General features: G+C 38.1%; 1 protein-coding gene across 4 annotated transcripts in view; it reads left to right on the forward strand.

Annotated features, from left to right (window-relative positions):
• The first annotated feature begins 12,210 nt into the window (after positions 1-12,210).
• Positions 12,211-23,848, forward strand: part of AFG1L (AFG1 like ATPase) — a 196,737-nt gene continuing 185,099 nt past the window's right edge. For 2 of the 4 annotated variants that reach the window (XM_007078748.3, XM_042986922.1), the window contains exons 1-2: positions 12,211-12,295; positions 12,424-12,567. In XM_007078748.3, coding sequence (XP_007078810.2) covers positions 12,214-12,295; positions 12,424-12,567 — 226 coding nt within the window. In that variant the 5' untranslated portion in view covers positions 12,211-12,213. Of the gene's footprint in view, positions 12,296-12,423; positions 12,568-16,810; positions 16,979-23,848 lie in introns of those variants that run through there. The other 2 variants (XM_042986923.1, XM_042986924.1) reach the window with 2 other exon arrangements.

Consider the following 23,848-nt stretch of genomic DNA (forward strand, 5'->3'; position numbering starts at 1 on the left):
GTATCTGGTGTAATAAAAAATATATTAGTTTTTATCCCTGGATCCTAGCACTGAGTTCCTAAAACCTTTGGAATTTTCTGAGTGGTAGGAGTGTCTTTTGTTATTTCTCAGGAACCCCTTTTGATCACACCTGAGTTTATGTTAATGAGGTGAGTCAGGGCAGGTCCCCTAGATGGCTTCAGGATGGGAGCTGGTCACCAGAAAGACCAAATACTTGAGGAGAGGATGGGAAATGTTAACCCCCTCCCCCACCCTCATCTCCTGGAAGGTGGCAGGCAGGAGAGGAAATAAAAATTCCACACATCTATCCCTTCCCCAGACCTTGCCCTATGCATCTCTTCCATTTGGCTGTTCCTGAGCCAAATGGAAGAGACAAACCAGCAAGCATAAGGAAAGTGTTTTTCTGATATCTTTGAGTTGAATTATCAAACCTGAGAGGGAGGAGATTATGAGAACGCCCCAAATGTATAATTAACTGGGCAGAAGTGGATAACTTTGGCACCCCGTTGGAACAGGCTGGTGCCTGAAGTGTTCAGGCAGTTTGTGTCAGAATGGATTTGAATTGTTGGACACTGAATTGGTGTTGGAGAATCAAAGGCTTTGGAGATGATGTTACTCTGTTCTAGTTGCACATCAGACAGATCCTTCTCCTCTTAGAGGTTAACCTCTCTACTTCCACAGTCAAGGAGATCAGCATGTGGTTGCTCCTTAAACAGTCTAAGAGTTTGGAGTCTCTGGGAGGCTTATACTTTAGCTAAATACATCTTAACACTGATTTTCTTTGTATATTTGTTTACAGTTTTATTTAAAGAGGCTAAGTGTTCCTGGAACTGGAGCTAGCCAGGCAGGCCCTGGTTTCATATCCCACTCAACAAAGAAAACCTTAGGGGAAAGTGACTCTAAGTGTCAGCAGGCAGGTTAGTAACCACCTGCTGTGTTTTAGGCATGCCCTTTGAGGAGTCTTAATTCCCACCCCGAGATCCTGTACAAAATATCTCTTCCGAAACAAATAATTCTGCCCCCCCCCCTTTTTTTTATTTAGTGCCTCTTCTGTTTTGGTAAAGCAGGCAGTGTCCAGCTGGTTGTATTAACATCAGAACCACTCTCTTTTGTTTTTTTCAAAATTTTCTCCACTAATTATTCCTTTTTTCCTATATCTTCTCCATACTCTTTGTGGTAGCCATGAGAATGTGCCTCTCAGATCTCCAGCCTCAGGAAACATAATTAACCTATGGCCTCAGCTGTTGTGCTCTGAAATTCATTACTGCATTTGCTCCAAGGCCACATTTCCCATGAGCTGCTCCCAACCAATAGCTGAAGACTGCTCAGACATCAGGGATATAAGTCCTATTCCTGGGAAAGGAGGGATTCTTCTGATAGACAGTGCTGGATTCAATGTCTAGAAGTCAGAAGCAACCATGACAAGGAGCTATTCCTGTTTTTAGTTGAGTGATTGATTTCAGGGCTGGGGAGGGGCAGGTACAAGATGCCTTTTGCAATAGGGCCCCTGACATGCAAAGTAACTTATTTCAAACATGTAAGGACAGGCAAGCTTGGTATACACCTGGATCAGGGCAAAAATAAGTCCTCACCTGTGGCAGCACTGGAAACCAGGGTTACCAACTTTCTGACTAAAGAACTACCAATGTTATCTAAAGCAGTGTTTCTCAAATATTAATGTGCATACAGATCACCTGGGGACCTTGTAAAATGCAGATTCTGATCCAGGAGTTCCAGGATGAAGTCTGAGATTTTATATTTCTAACAAGGTCCAGGTAATGCCAATGCTGCTGGTCTCCAGACCACAATGAGTAGCAAAGATCTAGAGAATTTCAAGAATGCAAGATTAGTTGATGAACTGGTGGGGTGGGGAGCGAGTCCCATTCCAGAAACAGTGGCATCATATGGTCTCTTTAGGTGAACAGATATGTTCCTCTTTGGACTTTTAGGTCCTTCTGGCCATTCATGTGACAGATATGCACTGAGCATCCACAATAAACCAATGTTTTTGGTGCTAGGGGAAGGAGGAGCATGGAGAAGAGGGAAGGTGGTACACAAGACACAGTTCTTGCTTCCAGGATCTTTCAGAATGGTCATAGAGACATAAAAATGAACAAGCCATGTGAGTGGGGTGTGATAAGAGCTGTATTGCCCAGTCTTGAGGGTAGTAAGGGAAGAATGCCAGAAGGAAGTGGCAAGAAGACTAAGACAGAAAGTTGGCATCTGACGGCCAAGGTGCCTGTGATGGGGTGTGCATGTGTGTAGGAGGTGCCTTCTGGAGATAGAGATAAACATGCAGGGGCCCAGAGGAAAGAAAGAGCATAGCTCAGGAGCTACACATAGTTCAGTGCTACTGGAATGAAAAGGGAATAGAAAGGACTAAGGCCAGAGGGACAGGCCATGAGGACCATACAGTCCATGTATATGGTTCTGGATGTTATCTAAAGGCATTCTAAAGGAAACCACTGAATAGGAGTGATTTGATTTGATTTTTAGTTTAGAAAGGTCACTTCGGCAGAACTAAGATGGTTAATGGTGGGAATGTAGAAAAGTGAATGGACTTGAAAAATATTTGCCCCTGCTTGACCCTACGAAAGTACTGCACTAACAATTGAAAACTGTTCAGACCAAAATTTTGTGAGATGCCAAGTCAAAGGAGGATGTCAGGATACAAACAGCGCCACAACTCTTATTGGAACATGGAGGGCCTGGCAAATAAATATCTGTGGATTGGTGCTAGTGTTCTAGTGAAAGATCTTAGGCACCAGGACATACACTCCCAGGCATACCAGGTTGATTCCTAATTGTATTTGCAAAAGAAGTAAACTCTTCTAACTACTCATTTGGAAACATATCTGCATAAGAGATATATTTGTCCAGGACCTGTGGGTTGGGTTTGGTAGAGAGCTTGACCAAACCTGCTGGACCAGGGCTTGATCCACTAAGCTGTCTAATGCTCCCAAATCTATAAAGATCTCAACTTGGAGTGGGTATATCACTACAATGCTTACCATGCATCACACCACACAGATATCCACACAGATATCACACAGATATCCATATGCTCTTTCCATTTGTTGTCTTATTGTCTAATTCAAGCTCAACATGTCTAAAATTGGTCTCATCCTATTTGCCCTTACACAGTATCTCTAATATTTAAATCCTTTTTGCTGTAAATATTACTTTTTGTCCACCCCTGACTCCCCTGCCATAGCTTAGTTTTGGTTGATGTTAGACTGCAAAGATCTCATACTTCCTTATTTTCTCTAGCCTATCCTATCCATTATGCATAATACTAGCATGATTTAAATGTTACTATTCTGATATGTTTTTATATTATAAATATCTCGTGGCTATATAAATGTGTCTGACTGGAAGACAATACTATGAGCAAATCAATTCTATTTAATCAGGGTTCATGAGAGGAGATGGGCAAAATACTTATAGCTGTGTAACCCTACAAAAGGTACTTTGCTTGTCACTGCCTCCATTTCTTCATGTATAAAATCAGGAAAATAATAGTACCTACCTTACAAGGTGGTTATGAGCATTGAAAGAGTTAATATTTGTAAAGCAATTAAAGCAGTGCTAGACACATGCTAAGCCCTGATATCTATGTAGGAGTCTGTAAGGAAATCGATTTATCTGGAAAGAAAGAACATGGATGGAAATTCATAGGATGAGGCCCTGAACGCCATTATCAGGAATGACTGATCTTATGTGGCTAGGTTTGTGAGCAGAGGATAGTGAATGTTGTATCTAGATGAAATCTAGTAGTGGAAAGCTTGATGATCCTCTTGACCAGAAACCTGAGCTTAAATCTATTGACAGAATTTTTCAAAGCCTTGATTTATTTACTGTTGTTTTAGATTCAAAACATTGGTCACAGGCATTTCAGTGTAAGGTAATGTCAATTAATTAGGTCCCAAGTAAGACAGCTGTCATAGGAGGTTTACATTACTATAGCTTACATTTGAGAAAGTCACAATTTTCAAAATATGGTTAGTTCCAAAGTATATTTTTGATCAACCAGCTTGGATACTGCATTGTGGATAACAAGGTTAAATAAAGGTTCTAATAAAACAAACAGCGACAATTTAAATAAATCAGATGTTTTTGCCGAAGATTACTCTGTGATTTTCTCCAATTATTCATGACATTTCACCCATTCATATTGTGATCTGCTTTAATAGTGGAAAGAAAAAAAACCCTTGTCTCCTTGTTTATTCTTTGTTCTCAAGGAGATAAGCTGTTTATAAAGATACGTTATTTGTTATTTAAATCACTTTTACTGAAGTTGTTTATTTCCTTGTTTCAGTTTCTAAAAATATTGCAACAATTGCAATGCTTCATAGAGATGTCTATTCAATTCAAAAATGATTTGTACTGAAATTCTTTGCTAAATGGGCACAGGTGCTGATGTGTATAACATGCTAGAGTGAGTCAAAACTAATAAATGCTAAAAAAAAAAAAAAGATAAGGGGGATATACTTGTGTCAACTTTTGAAATCTGCAATTAAAAACATTTTAGACCTAAAGTCTCAGGTATTTGTAAAGGTTATCTCTATACTTGTCATTTCATAACTATTTAATAATAGTAATAGTAATAATGATAATAATGAATTAGATAACACCAAAACTCTAAGCAGAAAAATTGCATAATTTAAATCCAGAAATCTATTTCTTAGAAAATGCCCTTTAATCACTTCATAGACTTTCAAGATCATAATTATTATATAAAAGTAATTACATTAGAAGATAATTTATCTGGTAGTAAAGTATCAAATTAAAGCTGAAAAACAGTACTTGTAAACAGAATTATATTTTTAAAAAATTGTTGAACAGCAAACATGGCAAATTATATCTCCCGCTTCTCTCTTTGCTATGCATAAAATTACCTCCAGAATAAATTCTGGTAATCTGATACTATAATGCTTCAGAGTAATATAGTATATAGCTGTGTATTACAAGTCTTGCATATCAATGTATAAACTCAAACTATGGCATATCCTAGGTAATCAACAGGACTGGTGTGTAAAATAAAGCCAAAGGAATTTAATATTTTAAGGGACAGTTGATTATTTGTAAGAACTCAAGCTTCAAAATCCAGCTGAGTTGATTTGGACTAAAGAAATGAAGCCTGGTACCATAAATTATAGTATGTATTCCTGCTGAGTAAGCCCTGGATACTGCAAACTTGGGTCTGTGGATGCACATCTCTCCCTTTGAAGTTGATGAGAATTGCTTGGCCTAAGTGAGATACATGCTGGGAAAATTGGGCCCTTACAATTGGTGTGTATAGACATTAGAGGTCTCATGACACTTTCCTCATCTGTTCCCTTAGTTTTCTGCGCAGTCTTGGTTTTGGCAGAAGATACTCAACTTTGGAATGAACCCTTCTTGAATTAGATATGTCCTATGATTAACAGATATTCAAGTTTTATCATCTAGAGAGTCTAGATTAGGAACCTCTCTGTTGTCAGTAAAGTTGGGTAAATAAAACTCACCTTGATTTAAAACTTATCCAAGTAATCTCCCCAAGATGTCCAATCGAAAGCAAAACAAAACAAAAGAAATACCCAGCTGATTCCTTTGAAGTCTAGGTCAAATCATTGCTAATTCTGAGACTAATCATCTGCTGCAAGTACTAATATTTATTCAAACAAATGAATTCATACAATTTTATGATTGCATCTTTGAGTTTTAAATATTGGCTGCATTTCAGGCCAACTTATATTCCTTAGAATATGCAGTCTATAGAACTGAAAAACATTTGGTCTATGTGATTGCCTGTATTGCATCCACCAACTAAACCAACTGACAAAACTAGATTTGTTATGACCATCACTGAGTGTCAATCAAAATTCTATGTAGCATGGTCTACTTTCTTTTTGTCTATATATAGATCTGATTTAAGGGCTATTTGAAGAACTATCTCATTGAATAGACAAGCTTTCAGCCTCTATTACTAGTCAGTTAACTTCAAGAAGGAGTAATACCTGTGTTATCTTGGGTAAGTTATTTTTTCTAAGTCTGGATATCCATGTGAATGAATAGTCTATAGTCCATCTATGTGAATGTTGTGTGTGTGTGTGTGTGTGTGTGTGTGTGTGTGAGATGAATGCTGAACACGTATGCAGTATTAAACCTGGAACATCCTTGGAATTGCCCTGGAAGTACTCAATTTCAATTTTTTTTGTAAGTTGTTTTTGTAATTATTTTATTAATATGATCTTTTTTCTAATTACACAAAGTACCAGAACATACTTAGAAAATAAAGAAGGGGGTAGGGAGTTGGGGCTGGGATCAGTTTTCCAGTTTTTCTAAAATAATATAGAGAAAGTTTCATGAAAACAAATGAGATATTTGGTAAATCGCCCAGTACATGTTTTCTGAGTCTAAGTCATTTGACTGACAGGAGAAAATGGTAAGTTAGGTAGGGGCCAGAGTTTGATTTTCCAAAGGCTTATAATAAAGAAATTTTATTTCATTCTGTAGATAGTAGGAAGGCATTGCAGGTTTAGATTGTGTGATGGGATGTGGTCAGATCATATTTTTGGAAACAAATCTGACAGTAGGCTGGAATGGAGGAGAAAGAGATGTAGCCAGTTAGGAAATGGCTGCATTTAGCCTTGGAAAGACAGGAGGAAGATCCAATGATGATGGATGGATTTAAGTCATATTAACATTATAGGATTCAGGCATATCTGGTGAAAGACTGGATTTGAAGGATGAGGAACAGAAACTAATTGAAGGTGGCTACCAGGTTACAAATTTGCATGTGGAGTTGAAGGAGGTTAGAATTGGTTGGGGGTCGCTGCTCTTTTAAAAAGAAAGATGGCAGAGAGGGCATGTGGAGAAATTATATAAGGAAAGCTTCCACTCTACCCTTAGAGTTTAGGTAAGGAACACTTAAGGAGGAAAGATATAGGTAAATACAGACTTGTTATGTGGTTCAAATTAAAAAAAAAAAAAAAAGAATATCCCAGTAAAGGATATTGGAAACTGAAAAACAAACAGAACAAGTTATTTTTAATCTGTTGTTGAAAATAAGTGGAAAGGAACTAAATAAAGACTTGAGCCCTGGACTTGACTTCAAGTATTTTGTCTTGGTAGTCTTTAGTTACAGGTTAAACAATGTTTCAATAAAGGGAAAAATGGTAACTTTTGTTGGAAAGTTAGCAAATATATAATTCTTACTTATTAGAAGGAATGGACTGCTTGAGACAAAATTTATACTTTATGTAAATTTATGTTACTGAAGTAGGTACTGTATATTGTGTTTAGAAGTTTCCATAGTTAGTAGGGTACTTAACCATGTTTGATTAGTTTGTTGAAATTAAGTAACTGAAATTATATTTAAAATTTTTTTAATGTCATTTATTTTTGAGAGAGAGAGGGAGGGAGAGAGAGAGAGAGCGAGAGAGAGCGCGAGCATGAGCGGGGGAGGGGCAGAGACAGAGAGGAAGACAGAATCCGAAGCAGGCTCCAGGCTCTGAGCTGTCAGAAAGCACAGAGCCGGATGTGGGGCAAGAACCCACAAGCCGTAAGATCAAGACCTGAGCCGAAGTCAGAAGCTTAATCAACTGAGCCACCCAGGCACCCCTGAAATTATATTTTTGGTTCAGAGTCTTTGTGTTTTTTTTTTTTTATTTGTTGAGAGAGAGAGAGAGAGAGAGAGAGAGAGAGAGAGAGAGAGAGAAAGCGAATGGGGGGGGGGCAAAAAGGGAGAGAGAGAGAATCTCAACATGGGGCTCAAACCCGTGAACTGCAAGATCATCACCCAAGCTGGAAATCAAGAGCCCGATGGTCAACTGACTGAGCCACCCAGGCACCCCTTGGTTCAGAATCTTTTAAATACAAATGTTGGAATTTAGAAGCTAGATATTTGATTCTACTTTATAAAATGAGTTATTATGGTTTTAAATCATCCCTTATGTGTCTTTGAATGAATCATAGTGTTTCTTATAGCTCTGAAGTATTTCTTTGTTACAAATTAGAAGAACCTTTAATTATGAGAAGTTGTAATCATGAGGATCTATGTGTAATGACAAATCAGCGAAAAAATAAATAAGTGGAAAATAAGTGCTCTTTGTTTGTATTCCACTTCTGTGATACTGAGTTTGATGGTGTTTTTAATAAATCTTTAAAATGGGCTCAAAATATGAGGAGTGTAATTGATTTCATGAAGCAGGTTATTTGCTTTTTTGCAGAGACTAAAACAATAAATTTTGTATTTTTTATTAAGACTGCTTATTCATTCAACAAACATTGAGTGTCTGCTAATCTAGGTACTCTCCTAAACTTTGGGGATATAACAGTGAACAAAACAGACATAAATTCCTGTTCACATGGAGCTTAAATTCTAAGAAGAGCAGATAATAAACTAATAAATTTGTACAGTGTGTATTATGCCATGAGAGTAACTGTTGTGGAGAAAATAAAGCTGGGAAGGAGGAAAAGGAGTGCAGGGTGAGACTGTAATTTTCTATAGGTAACTAGGGAAGGCCTTAACTGAGAAGATATAAGGGAGTAAGGACATGAAGAAGTGAACCAAATAGATATCTGGGAGGAGACCTTTCCAGGAGAAGGCATAGGAAATGCAAAAGCTTTGGGGTGATAAGCAGGCTTGTGAGTTCCAGGAATAGTAAGAAAGCCAATGTGGATGGACTGAAGGAGGGTAAGGGAGAGGGCCTTGAGATGAGATCACAAAGCCAGTTGGGGTCCAAGTCATGAGGTCTTGCAGGATGTTTGAACAATTGAGCGACAGGGGAAGGCATTCTAGTGGATGTTAAACACAAGAATGGCATGATTCAACTTAAAATTTTAAAAACAAATCTGGGGGAGTCTGGTTGGTTCAGTTGGTAGAGCATGTGACTCTTGATCATGTGGTGGTGAGTTCAAACCCCATGTTGGGTAAGGAGTTTACTTAAAAAAATAAAATCTTTTTTTTTTTTAAACGTTTATTTATTTTCGAGAGACAGAGAGAGAAATAGCATGAGCAGGGGAGGGGCAGAGAAAGAGGGAGACACAGAATCCGAAGCAGGCTGCAGGCTCTGGGCTGTCAGCACAGAGCCTGACGCGGGGCTCGAACCCACAAACGGTGAGATCATGACCTGAGCTGAAGTCAGACGCTTAACTGACTGAGCCACCCAGGCGCCCCTAAACAAAATCTTTAAAATAAAGTAAAACATAAATCTGGCTGCTGTGTGGAGGATGGACTGTAGGGGACAAGAATGGAAGTGAAGAGACCAATTGGAAGGTAACTGCAGCAATCCAGGAGGGAGGTGATGGTGACTTAGACCAATATGGCGGTAGCAATGTTGATGGTGTAAAGTAATGGGATTCTGAACACTTTCTAAGGTGAAGCTACAAATTCATTGTTGGACTGGATGTGGGATGAGAGAGGAAGAGGATAACTCTCTTATGAGTAGCCTTCCAGTTGCCATCTACTGAGATGGAGAGGGCTACAGATAGAATAGTGGAAGTGGGAATCATGTATTAGGGTATCCTCTTCCTTCAAAGGAATTGGTTTTAGAACAACAATAATAACAGTGTTAGATTTATACTGGGATCCTAGCTAGTTCCTGCCAATGGCTTATTATATCTGTTCCTCTACAGTGTGTCTCTGACAGTGGCTAAAAGGCACTTTAAAATGGCAACCTCATGAACTTAGGGATGAAAAATCATAGTGTATTAGAGTTGGAGAAGAACTAAATATTCCAAATCACCCATATTTATTATGGATTATCATCCTTATTTAAATCCTACCTGATTTTTTTTTTTTTTGCTTTTAATGAGTTTCATAAATTTGCTACTTGAAGTATTAAGGTTCAGTAGAACTTTCTTCTATTTATTTAAAAAATTCTCCCTACCTTTTGCAAGCTTAAGAGTACATTCCTTATTTTTATAATTCTTGGATATCATGAATCCATGCTGTCCTAGACTCATTATTTTATATTTTGACCTTATTCTCTTTCAGTTTCTGTTTATAAGTGTATATGATTAACCCTTTATGTATATACATTATCTCATTTAATTCTCACAAAACCTCTGGATGGTAGCTAGGATAGACATTATCTTAATTTTATAGATAAGGAAAACAAAGGGAGAGTTTAATTTAGTGACAAAATCAGAACCCAAATATAATTTATGACTTCTATATAGTATGTTGTCTATTGACTACTTTCTTTCCCATTTCCTTCATTACTTTATTTGTCATCTGGGTACTTTCCGTTTGGTTTTGACCATGAGATTAGATGCCAACACCACTTGGCATTTTCTTTAGGGAGATTTTAAAAATAAGGACAAAATAATGCTTTCTGATTTTCTGATTTCCTTCTATTACTTTTTCTGATAATATTCAATGAATTTCTTTCAGGGTTATTTTTGCTTTTTTATTTGTTTTAGCAATTGCAGGAACTGCAGGAGCACAGGATTGATGTTTTAATAAAATGGTTTATAATGGCTACTTAATTATTCTTCTGGTCATAATGAATTCTCTTGAATACAACAGATGTAATCTAAGTTACCTCATACTGGCACGCAATACTGGCACACAATAAAGTTTATTTGCTATGTTTCTGTTCACTTGCACAGCCATGTGAAAATTTCCTGTAGATATTCCCGCCAATTTGGCATTAAACTGTCTACGAGTGCTTATTTCACTTCCATAATTGTTAAGCTGTTGGAATCTCTAATAAAAAAGTAATTTCAGGGGCACCTGGGTGGCTCAGTCCGTTGTGTCCAATTTTGGCCCAGGTCATGATCTCATGGTTCATGGGTTCGAACACAGCGTCTGTGCTAACAGCTCAGAGCCTGGTGCCTTCTTCAGATTCTGTGTTTCCCTCCCTCTCTGCCCCTCCCCTGCTTGTGCTTTCTCTCTCTCTCTCTCTCAAAAATAATTGTTAAAAAAAATTATTAAAACAATTTAAAGTAATTTCATTGACTAAGGCAAGCAACTATTTTTCCAGAGCAAACAAAATGACACACAGATACTCTCTGAAAATCTTGAATGTGATAAATATGTAAATCAAGGAAGAATAGATTTTTTTTCAAAAGATCTTTCACAAAGTGTCACACTCCAAATTAATAGTATTAAATGCAAAAAAGAAATATTCAATATAGCATGGAGGAATAGTTTGTCATGTAAGACAATACAACTTAAGATAGATATCAAATAGTAAGTGAAAATTTATTTTGAAAGATACAATCAAAATAACTTTTCCATAAACAATTTGACAGTAGAGAGTTTCCAAATTATTATTCTATGCTGTGCTCTTTTTCCTGTTTCTTAGGAATCTTCTATTGTGGATGAATTGTTTGATTTCCTGGAACTCTTTCTAGTGTAGTCTTTTTAATTTTCACTCAATCGAAATGTGGCTTTATCCTTCCTGTAATTCATACTTTCTTGCCTGCCTGCCTTGGTTCACTCTATTTCCTGTTCTTGGAAGGTCTTCATCTCTTGATAAAAGTAAAGCTTCCAGAACGCCCTCCTGATTTCCCAGCCAAAGTGCTCTCCTTAAGTGTTCTCCTTTCATTGATTCCATAACATCTGGTAGAATCTTTTGTTGCTTTTTTTCATCCCTGCTGATGGATTGCCAGCCTCTTCTGGACAGGAATTTGTACTCTCAATACACTTATAATAACTCAAACATTTTTTGTTTAATCAAATTAGGGCAATCACTTAAGAGAAATTCCTCTTTGGACACACTATCCCATGGCCACTCCATCCACTCATTGTCCATCTTGGGCCATTGGCTTTCCTATGCCAGTTACACACTCTTTAAAAACATTTGAGTGTATGCCATATTGAAAATAATTTATGCTATTCAAATATAGGAAGAAAAAGTGGAAGGTGCTCATTTCAGGTACTCTGGCAAAGATGAGTCGGACGCTGGAGGCAAAGGAATTAGGGCTACCATTTAAGGAGGTGTGACCAGGTAAACATCAATATTTCATTAAAACATGAGTGCCCACTGGGTCACCTACATCTTATTTAGGTTTCGAAATCTCGGTCAGGTACGCAAACCGAAAAATGCTCAGGGGTGGTGACGTGACCGTACGTCACTACCGCGTTCCACGTTCCAATTCCCTGAAAACGTTTTAGGATCCAGTGCCACGGACGTGGGCTGCTTTTGGGCGCAGGATCGCCCTTCTCCCCAAGCCCGTCCCTCCCCTCGCTCTGCTCCGCCCCCGGCGCTGCCGCATTGCATGCTGGGAGTCGTAGTCTGTCTGGCAGAGCTCGGAAGGACGGAAGGGCACCCGAGTCTAGCCTGTCCTCTTGCTACCGGAGGTCGCGTTCTTCCTCTGCTTTCTTTCGTTCTTTCCTGCGTAGTCTTCTGTGAGCACGGCTTGGTTTGTCTGTGCCACCGTTTCTCTTTTGGGTTTCAATAAAGTTTTCCTCTTCCTCCCTTTGTACAGAGCTCAAGATGGCGGCCTCCTGGTCGCCCTTGGTTACACTGCGCTTAGTGCAGAGCCGGCTGAGAGGGAGATGTGTTGGGTGCGGGGCCTGGGCTGCTGCTCTCGCCCCTCCGGCCACCGCCCCTGGAAACACCTTTTGGAAAGGTCAGTGACTGTGCCATGAGTAGCCCGAGCCGACTGCATATGACCGGGGAAGCCTCGGGTCAGTCACCCTCTTATCTCTGCCAGTTGCCTCCTGGTTTCACCTGTTTCGGAGCTAAGGGTCCCTGGAGAGGAGTTTCAGCCTCTCTTGTCTTTGGCTGGCTGCCCATGAAGGAGCCCTGAGCACTGAGGAAACTGACCCAGAGCAACTTACATTTTTGAGGTCAGAGGTCAACTCAGAGTTTGTTCCCTTCAGGCTTTCGGAGAGTTAACACCTACCTGGTGAGCCCAGGCGTGGGAGTGCCTGGCTTGAATGGATACAAATGTGGGATTGGGGGCTGAGGACCCTTACACCTGCGCCTTACCTACTCTCCTGGCTGGTGACCCTGGCCTGGATCTAAAAGCCAAACCTCGGACTTCTGAGGGCCCTGCTGGCTCTCAGGATTCTGGGAACACAAATGTGCAAGCTTTCTCAGATGGAGTGATCAATTCTTGTTCTTTTCAAGCCACTAGAGGCCTTAGTGGGGTATATTTTGTTACCAGCCTTGCTCATTCATTCATTCATTCATTCATTCAAATTGTTACGTGTTCAGGAGTGAATGAACATATACTGTGAGTAACCGAGTCCCAGGAATACTGATTTTGCTGCTTATATTCATATACTCTCATGAAACTATGGGCTACTTAAAAACAAGGACTAAGTGTCTTGTTTCTTCAGCACAGTGTTTAGTACCTGATGGGCAAGATATATTTTCTGAATGAGTGAATGAATGATATTCTTATTGTCTCTTCCATCCACATACCATTTTTTTCTCATCTCCAAGCATCCCTTCTTCTGTGTCTTAATAAATTAACTCTCATTGGCTCATTTAGTTAAAACCTTATCAGTCTTTCATTATTACATCAATAGAGTTGAAATTAATACTAGAACTCTGATTAAGTCACCTCAGGGGTTTTTTTGTTTTTGTTTTTGTTTTTTTTTGCAGTTTCACATAATCTATTTACTACATAATGAAATATTTTGGTAGCATAAAGGTTGGGTCATAATGTAAACTTTATTATTTTTATTTTTGGAATAGATAATAAAAACAAATGATGCAAGAAAGAATATGGTAAAATGTTAAAACTATTCCACCCCTATCGCTTAGCCACTTAATTTTCCTCCCCAGAGGCAACTTCTAATACTAGTTTCTTATGTATTCTTCCAGAGATATTCTGTGTATGTACAAACATATATGCATATAAACATCTGTATTTAAAAAACAAAGTAGAAGTGGTAACATATACACACCCCTCGATACCTTTCTTTTTTTTTCATTTAATATATCTTGGAGATCATTACATATCAATTTAGAACTGCCTGATTTTAAATGGTTGAAATAGAATTCTATGGATGTATCATAATTTATGAAAACTAAGATGTAAGGAACATCATCACAATAACATGCAGTATGCTAAGTGCTTTCTACATACATTATCTCATTTAATTCTCATTCTTCTCATGATCCATTTTGGCGATGATGAATCCAGGGTTGCAGAAGTTATATGGCTAGTTAAGTCAAGTAAAGGCTGTATTTGGTTTTATATCTTACAACAAAGGCTTTGCTTTGAACCTGTATTCATATATATTTTTTTTAATTAAATCAAGATTTTGTTGTTTTCAGAATTATCATTTGGAATTTCAAAACTTACTGGTAACCAAAGGGTTAATGGGACTAATTACAGCAGCAAGCTAATAAGCACAGCTGCAACTTTTCCTCCAGACCTTTTCCATTTGCCTTCAAATTTCCCTCCTCCTTTGGAGAGGTGGATTTGAGGCTTGCTCCTTCATCTCCTTGTTTGGCTACCTCTCAAGCAAACCCTTCTCTGGCTGCATACTTGATGTCTTGGTGATTGTCTTTGCTGCAAGTTGGGCAACCAAACCTGGGTTCAGTTACACATTTGGCAAGCTAGCCAAGACTTTTTTGCCTGGCCCTGCGTGGTTTGTTGGCCGCCAGCTGGTGATGGGGGCCTCGTGACAGGTTGAAGCAGCTGCCTAGGTGACAGGTTCGTTGCTCTAGGAACTGTCCCTGGGGTCCCACCTACCTGGGTACCTCTGACCTTTGGTGCCTAATTTTCACTCTTGTGGCAAGGAAATGTTTTTTTGGGTTCAGTTTGGACAGATGTCTCTTAGTGACTACTTCGTGTGTGATGGACAGCATGTGAGTTTATTTCTTTCTCCCTTTGGTTCGGCTCTCAGATTTCTTACTCCCATTTGGTTGCCATCAAATAGTGGGTTTTGGTTCTCTTAGCCTCCTTTCTTGTTTAAGAAAAGGCTGACTAGGAAGCCATTTGGTTCAGTCAGTAAAGCTCTGATCTTTAGGGAGGAGCCAGAAACTAGGGAGCCATTTGGTTCAGTCTGTGAAACCCCAACTTTTGGGGAGGAACTGATGTTCACAGAAGTACTCTGGGCTTCATGTGTTTTTTTGTTGCTGTAGATTTTGGTATTTTTGAATAAAACCAGCCACATTCTAACTGGAAAATGGAAAGTGACAATTTGATCCCCACATGCAACCTTTTGGACTGTATTCTCCAAAATTGGGCAGTCTTTTTTTGCAACACTGTTGGCCACATCCATTAATTGTAATACCATCTTGCAATTAGATTTGTGTTGTAAAAGGGGGATATTTGAAATTGGGCCCTTAAGATTTTGTTTGCATCGTGTGTGTGTCCATGTATGTTGTAAATTTGAGATATTTTCTCTATCTCCAGATGTTATTGCTGAAATTAATTTGTAAAAGAGCTCTATTTAATTGGTTTAAAGGCTAGCACTTATAAGAATTGGGCATTCTAAAAGAAAGATAGAAACTAACCCAGACGTTTTTTAAATTCACATGATCTTGGAAAATATTTCGTATTAAGGCTAATTCAAGGTTATTGGTTTAATAAAAATGGACATGTCTTTAGAGTTATCAGCATTAAATGTAAAACTTTTATTCTGCCTGTCTTTACTTAAAGTCAAATAAATTAATGTTCTCTCCATTGAGAAAAGGAAAAAAAAAATTAGAACTTTGTCTAATGCCTCAAGAAGTTTTATGAGTATTCTAATAAATATAAATAATTTAAATAAATGTAATTAAGACTACTGGAAATGATAAGGGAGACAACTCTATATCTGAGGAAAGTGAGACTGGTTATTTTTTTTAAAGAGGAATTAAAAAAAATTTTTTTAAGTTTATTTTTGAGAGCAAGGGAGAGCACTTGCATGCAAATAGGGGAGGGGCAGAGAGGGATACAGAGAATCCCTGCTGTCAGTACAGAGCCCAATGTGGGTCTCAAACTCATGAACCTAGATCAAGAGTCAGATGCTGAACTGACTGAGCCACCCAGGCACCCTATTATTACTTTTAAATGGTTATTTAATTTGAGTGAGAGAGGGAGAGAGAGAGAGCACGCATGCAAGCATGCCTGCACTGGGGAGGGGCAGAGAGAAAGGGAGGGTGAGAATCCCAAGCAGGCTCCATGCTCAGCACAGAGTCCAATTGGGGCTCAATCCCATGACCCTGAGATCATGACCTGAACAGATATCAAGAGTCAGACGCTTAACTGACTGAACCACCTATGTGCCCAATAGCAGGTAGTTTTTGATATTTGTTAGTATTTGTAGACAGCCCTATAAGTTGGGTTGAAACTTCCATGCCTTTCAGAGAAGGCCTCATCAGAATTTTTCAAAAACACTTTTAAGCAAAATTATTCCTAGTTTTGGATTCTCACTAACAATCCAGAGCAACAATGGAGTGGCATTTGGGGCAAAAATCACACAAGCAGTGTTGAGTGCCTTGGGCATTCAATGGAAATTCTATGCCTCCTGGAGAAGCCAACAGATTGGAAAATAGGAAAAATGAACTTTGGCAAAAATATGCCAAGAAACCAACTTAACTTGGGAAGAAGCCTTGCCAGCTTCTCTGCTTTGAGTAGAGTGGCCCCTGGAAGTAAGCTTGGTTTAAGCCCCTATGAGGTGTTATATGGAAGACTCTTTCTATACTCATTTCGTGACTTAGGAATTCCTGATGGAGCTCACGTTAGGGAATACTATCAGCTACATTCGCTATGTAAATTCGTGTCCAGGAGGTTGATGTGCCTTTATACCACCTGAATCCTGGAGACTTGGTGTTATTAAAGACCTGGAAGAACAAGCACCTGAGGACCAGCTCCAGCCACCATAGACAGGACCTTAATGAGATGCTGTTGACTACCCATTTTTCAGGGAAACCAAAGGGAATTAAGCCTTGGATCCATCACACTTGAATAATAAAAATCTACAGGTTCCCTATATCTTGTCAGCAAGAAGAACATCAAAAAGAGTCCTGCTTGGACTGGCAAGCCTTTGATGGACCTGAAACTACTTTTTAGGAGAGCTGGTCTGAAGAAATCAATAAGTACAACAAGCTAGTTGGTTACAACAAATCTCCCTTGAGACCTAGATAAAATATTGTACAAGAACTAATAACCAAAGTACAAAAATCTTGGTAATGCAGGATGTTGAGTTTCAACCTGGAACCAAGGAATATTTCTAGATGACTGCAGAAAGTTCTATTCCTCTAACCCTGATCTTCACCCCCATCTCAGCAGGAAGTAACTAATAGAGGTCATTGGCCCAATTCTCTTGAGAATGAGGAATGGTCAAAAGACAGTGGGAATTGAAACCAGTAACCAAAGGGTTAATGGGACTAATTGCAGTTGCAAACTAACAAGCCCAGACCTCTTCCTTTTCCTTTAAATCTCCCTGACTCTCCTTTGGCGAGGTGGATTTGAGACTTGCCTTCCTGTCCTCTTGTTTAGCTGCATCTGGAATAAACCCTTTCCTTGCTACATACTTGGGATCTCAGTGATGGTCTTTGCTGGGCATCAGGGCAGACGAACTTGGGTTCAGTTATAATACTGCCTCTTATACTCAGAATTTAGCCAGTTTTGGGTGTGGAGATTTAATGAAAATACAGGTAAGGGAGAGGTAAATTTAGTTGTAACTACATACACTCCCTTCCTCTCTTTAAATAAAAAGAAAATTTTAAGTTGAAATGTTTTTCTGTATTTAGAGCACAATTTTAAAATTGGTCTTGTATCCCTCAATCTTGGGAGTGGGTGTTATTTACTGTTTACATTTATATTTATCTCCATTTTTTCATCTTTTCAAGTCTACTCTTTACTGCAGTATAACGTGAGGGAACCATTGGCTTAATGTTAAACAACGGAAGGAAATACATAAAGGAAAGGAATGAGGGGAAAGGAAGAGCATGTTCTTTGTTTTTATGTCTCATCTAAGCTTTCGTGCCAGCCCTGGCTCCAAGATGTTTTGGAAACTGACCTATGAAGACTTGGGGGGTCCTAAAATACTCTTCATCCAAATTGCCTACTTGATTGCTTAACTTAAAATTCCTTAGGAAATACAATATTATGAATTCCATTTTGGGATCTGTGTATTTCCATTTGTTTATTAAAAATTTAAATTGAAATTTGGTATCTTATTGTAATTTAAGTAATATGCTCCATTTCTATTTCACTGCCTGTTTTCTTTTAGGTCTAAGTGTATCTTCATTTAATGTAATGTTTAACATCCAGATAGTTAAGGGGAAACATTTTATTCGAGATTAGAGTGGCCATAGTGTGGGTGAAAAATGCCTCAAATTTGGTTGGAGCCTTGTATTTAGGGTGTGTGTGTTGGGTGAGGGGAAGTGAATGAAATGGGGTCCCAGCCCTTGAATAGCTCATGGTCTTGGAAGGGAGATGAAATTATAATAGCTAACATTTATCAAGCCCCTTCTATCTTCCAGGCCATCACTGGCAGTTTCTTTTTCTCATAATTTAATCTTCACAAAAGCCCTGTAAAATACTTGTTAACTCTGTTTCATAGATGAATAAACAGGCATGGCCACCCAACTGGGATTTGAACCCAGGTACTTTTTACTCTAGAAGCACAAACTTAACCCTTATCTTCCAGCTCCTTAACATTGGACATTAATAACCCATCATTTCGGTTCATCTTAAGTGTTGTAGGACTACAGAGGGGAAGGCAGCTCTGCTAAGAGAGAGAAGGGGGTTGTAGCACAAGTGTAGAAGTGAGCTGTACATGGCCCTTACTGGTTTATGGGCCCTCAGGGAGAGCAGCTAGAGATGAAGCTGGGAAGGTGGCCTGGCTCTGGTTAAAAGTCCTGTGTAGTGTGTGAAGATGTCTAGGCTCAGTGGGATGCTGATGGAGGTTTCATAAGAAGAAAGGTGATCAGATCAGTTTTAGCATGATTATTCTTATTCTTGCCTGAAAAACAGATCAGGAATGCCTGAGTGGGGAAAATTGGAAGTGCGGTGGTTATTTAGGAGGAAGTTGTGGTTCGGGAGAGAGCTGTTCAGGGCCTGAATTACTGCTGTGGTGAGGCGGAGAGCTGGGCAGCAAGGTGGGGGAAGGGAGGAATTCAGAGGCACTTGCTTGGTAGAATTGCCAGGCTTTGGGGGAGACAAGGAAAGAGAAGGGTTAGGATCAATTCAGATATCCTAGTTTGGGTAATTTGATGGCATCACCATCCATCTAATCAGGGTAATCAAACCAAACAAAAAATAGGGCCAGAGGTATTTTAGGGAGAGATTCCATCTTGGACTTGTTAAATTTGAGGTGGTTATGACATCCTGGGTAAATAAGTTTAATTAGTTCTGGGAAATATGAAGGTCTGAGACTGAGAAAGGAAATACGATATGTCGAGAGCCACGAGAATGTAAGAACTAGCCTGGGAGTATTTGTAGAGTGCAAAGAAGAAAATTTTCCTTGAAGGAAAGCTGACACTTTATGAGAAGAAACTGACTTTGTCAGAGAACATTAAGAGAGGCCCTAGGAAAACGAGAAGAGAAGCCAAAGAGGAGAATTTTACTAGGTTTTCTAAAACTGAAAATTGGCATATCTGAAAATTATATTTTATTTAAGCTAGCCTTGGAAATTAAGTTTGTTTCATAAAGGCAAGGTAATATGAGAGTCACGTCTTGTGATTTCTTTTTATTATAGAGTCTTTTTGTATCTCAGTGTTGTATTTTTAGGTGTCTTTATTAAATGATGACTCATATTTACCTTTGGCTCCACAATCTTTTCTTTACTGCATGTATGTATACATGAGATCTCCATTAGGCATTAATATGAGAACAAATGCACCTCAGCCATATGAATTGGTATGATTAATTGGTAGTATATATTAGTGATTAAGAAAATGGGCATTCGACTTTACTACCCAATTAGATGAATACCTTTACGTGAAACTTTGTTTCTTGGATTTTCATTAATATCTATTATTATATTAGAAGAATGTTCATGCCTACTCTTGAGACTGATAACTTTATGATAATGGTTTCTTCCAAATAGTTTTTAAAAAGGATAGCAGACCCTATTACATAGGCATAGCTGGTGCCCTAGATGTAGTTCTGGGGTGGTAGGAGGGGCAGATGAAACAGGGCGTGTCTAAGAATAGAACTGGTAGAAAGGAATGTAAGAGGTCCAGATATGGGTTATTGAGCTACTCTAGATTAGCACAGCTTTACACCTCAGGAGCTTCATCCTCTTTGTTTACGAAAATAATATTTAAATGGGGTATAACTATTTTCTTGATTTGTCTTTTTACAAAAAGTACCACAGAAATAATAGGTGTTAAGACTCTGAAACCTGGTAGTTCAGCCTTGGGTGCAGTATAGTGATATATTCCATATATTTGCTGACAAGTGATCTAGCCTCTGCTCGAATATATCTAACACTTGTTTTCCTAGGTCACTCATATTTTTCACTGACCTGTATCTACTATTTGTCCCAATGTCTCTCTTACAAACCTTTTGGATATATCTGTTCTTCCTACTTTGTTATGTCTTCCTTACCTAAGGTCCTTGATTGAGGTCCCCTTTCTGCATCTATTCTGCTGGTGGTACCAGATTCTTTAATCTCCAGAATCTTTTTCGTAGGTTTTCTTTCCTGTCCTGCTCATGCTGCCTTATTTCTTTTCTTCATTGAGCCCTTTCTAGGAGTTACTTTTCAACATATTATCTGTTCATATACTTTTTAAAAAAAAATATTTATTTATTTTGAGAGAGACAGATGGAGCACAAGCTGGGGAGAGGCAGAGCGAGAGAGAGAGAGAGAGAGAGAGAGAGAGAGAGAGACAGAGTATCCCAAGTAAGCTCTGTGCTGTTAGCATCTATCTATCCATATTCTTCTTTTTTAAAAAAATGTTTGTTTATTTTGAGAGAGAGAATGAGAATGAGACGGGGAGAGGCAGACAGAGAGGGAGACAAGGAATCTGAAGCAGGCTCCAGGCTCTGAGCTGTCAGCACAGAACCCAACGCAGGGCTCGAACTCGTGAACTGGGAGATTGTGACCTGAGCCAAAGTCAGATGCTTAACTGACTGAGCCATCCAGTTTATCCATAGTGGATAACCACCCAGGCTATCCATAGAGGGCCATGTATCTATTCATATTCTTTCCTGGATGGCAGTTTTCAACAACTTTTAAAGCCTGAATGTGTATTTCTTTTAGAGTAGTTCCTTCATAACTCCATAATGCAACTATATCTTAAATGTAAACTGTGTAGATTGCATTAAAAAATTCTTATATGTATGTGTGAGTGTATAAAATTTAAAGTAAATGAACATAATAGATGTTATTTTTCTTTATCATTTGAAAAAAAATAGATCCCTTAGATCTCATTATTAAATAGTGTGTGAACAGGGTGAATATTAAGGAGTTACTCAGTATGCTAGGCCATGCCTATAATTACTTCAGAATAGCTTTATTCAGATTTTTAGGCGGTATTTTACTGATTTGTTATCATGAAATTTAAAGTACTATTTTTTTCCTTTTGTAAAGTTATACACTGGCACATTAAGATTAACTAGCTTCTAAAGCAAAAGAATGATAACCAGCAAGCATTTAGTTTTAATTTTCATAATTTTTCTATTTAAATCAAAAGCACCCTTTTAAAGCCCCTAAATCAGCCTTTTATAAATAAAGTAAATCATCTTGTGATGCATTCCTTGATGATGGCTTATGTTGTTTTTCTAAAGAAAGAGTTTAATTAAGATTTGATTTTCTTCTATTCTGCACTTTGTTTATTCATCACTGAATCAAACATAGGTCTTTAATGTCGCTGGTAAGTCCTGACTTTTTGGGTCATTGATGACCATTGCAGTTTTCAACGAAACAGCCGAATATTTATCTTTCAGGTATGATTTAGAACATAATAAAAGAATAAATGGGCTGCCTATGACCTTAGTATGGACTTCTGTCATTGTAGGGGAAAATTTCTGGTCAGTGGCCACTGTTTACAGTTTTTTAAAATCAACACAAATGTACAAATAACTCATGAATAATTGTGAACACAGTATTTGAATGGATGTTTAATAAATATGCATTAAAAATCTAATTACAGTAATGAAGTTTACAGCTGAAATTTTAATCCAGCCCTTTAGAAATATTAAACGTGCTTTTCCTGATTGTGCATTTTTCTCACAGCAGTTGGGTAAACATTTTAAACTGGAAATCTAAATTTCTTATATAGTTTTGATTTCATTTAACTAAGCGTGTGTTCTTTTTTGGCAACAAGCTTCTTCCTCTTTGTGAAGAAGTGAAGCTCCTTTTATTCCATAACTGTTACTTTGAAGAATTTTGATCAGTTCTATCTTAGGACTGATGAACATGCGGGATACCAGATGAATAATAAAATGTGACCTGCAAAACTAGATGGTGATTTTGGTTTCATTTGTTGTATGAAGACAGTCATTTAATTGGTATTTCCATTTTCTCATCTGTAGAATGGGATTAATTATCCTAATTCTACCTTCCTTATAGGTCATTTATGAGGCTCAAATAAGTTACTATGTGAGAAAATAATTTTAAAACTATAAGAACGGTTACATAAATGTGGAGCTATGCTGGGAGTAATTGAAATATTATTAAAATACCAGAGGTGGTAGATTCCAGTCAGTGAACAGAAATGGAATGAATTCAACTCTCTACAGAATTACTGGAATCATTTTAATTTGAGGGGAGGACTCTGTTATAATAACAACGGCAAAGAACCCAGTCTGATTTCAGTGCTTTGAATTCTAGAAAATGAAGCTTTTTTTTTTTTTTTAAAGATTGTGGAAGGGGCCTCTGTAGGTAGCCAGGGATAGTTTTTGTTCTCCTGGACTTAACTACCTTTTCTCTGGATACTCTGAATACCTAAAGGTTCTTTGTCATGATGTTTCAAAGAAACCTGTTGAAGTTTGATTTATAGTATGAAGGTAAAATCTCTTCATTTAGTAAGAAATTGATACTGTTTTCAAAAGTAACTCAACTAGTTGCAAATTATTTTCTGTGAAGAAGGTATAAAGATAATATTTTATAGAATCATAGAATATTAGAGCTGAAGAAGTCCTCTGGGTCATGTAGTCGAAGGATGTTAGATAGGCGTGTAGTTTCTGCCTTAACTGTTTCTTTCATTTTTGGAGAGCCCTACATGTTAGAAAATTCTTTTTTTTTTTAATTTTATTTATTTATTTTGAGTAATCTCTACACCTGACATGGGGCTTGAACTCACAACCGTGAGATCAAGAGTCGCATGCTCTTCTGACTGAGCAGCCAGGTGCCCATAGAAAATTCTTTAAGTAGACTGAAATTTGAGATTTTCTTTACCTTCTCTCCATTCATCTTGAATCTTTCCCCAAGCACAACCTATACAACTCTAGTCCTGATTGCATATATGACAGTTCTTTAAGCATATCAAGACTGATAATATCGTTACATTATTTACTCATTTTTTCATTCATTCATCAGATTATTGGGTGCTTCTTTGTCTTGATTCCATTTGACAACTTTTCAAACATTAAAGACTTAGATTTCTTCCGTTCATTCATTTATTCCCCAAATATTTCTTGATGCCATCTATATGCTAGACCTAGGGTGCTTGGATCTTATTACTGTCTCTTCTCAATGTCAGCCGTCCCTTGTCCTATTGGTCAACTCTTATGAAATGGTTTCTAGATCCCTGGAACAATTTCCCTTCTTGAGATTACAGTCTACTTTCTGAATGTCACTCTATAAATATGGCCCCTGTATCTCAATATATTCCTTCAGATATGTCTGCCTAGAGTACTGTTGTAGGTTACCTTTCCTGTGTCCTGTTACATTCTGTCTCACCTTAAGATTCCTGGGGCTGTTAAGACTGATCTCTCCAATTCATATTTGATTACTTTTTTCTTTTTAAAAAATAAATGATATTAAATTACAAAACATAGTATATGT

Source organism: Panthera tigris, chromosome B2 (assembly GCF_018350195.1).
Source record: "Panthera tigris isolate Pti1 chromosome B2, P.tigris_Pti1_mat1.1, whole genome shotgun sequence".
NCBI classification, from domain to species: domain Eukaryota; kingdom Metazoa; phylum Chordata; class Mammalia; order Carnivora; family Felidae; genus Panthera; species Panthera tigris.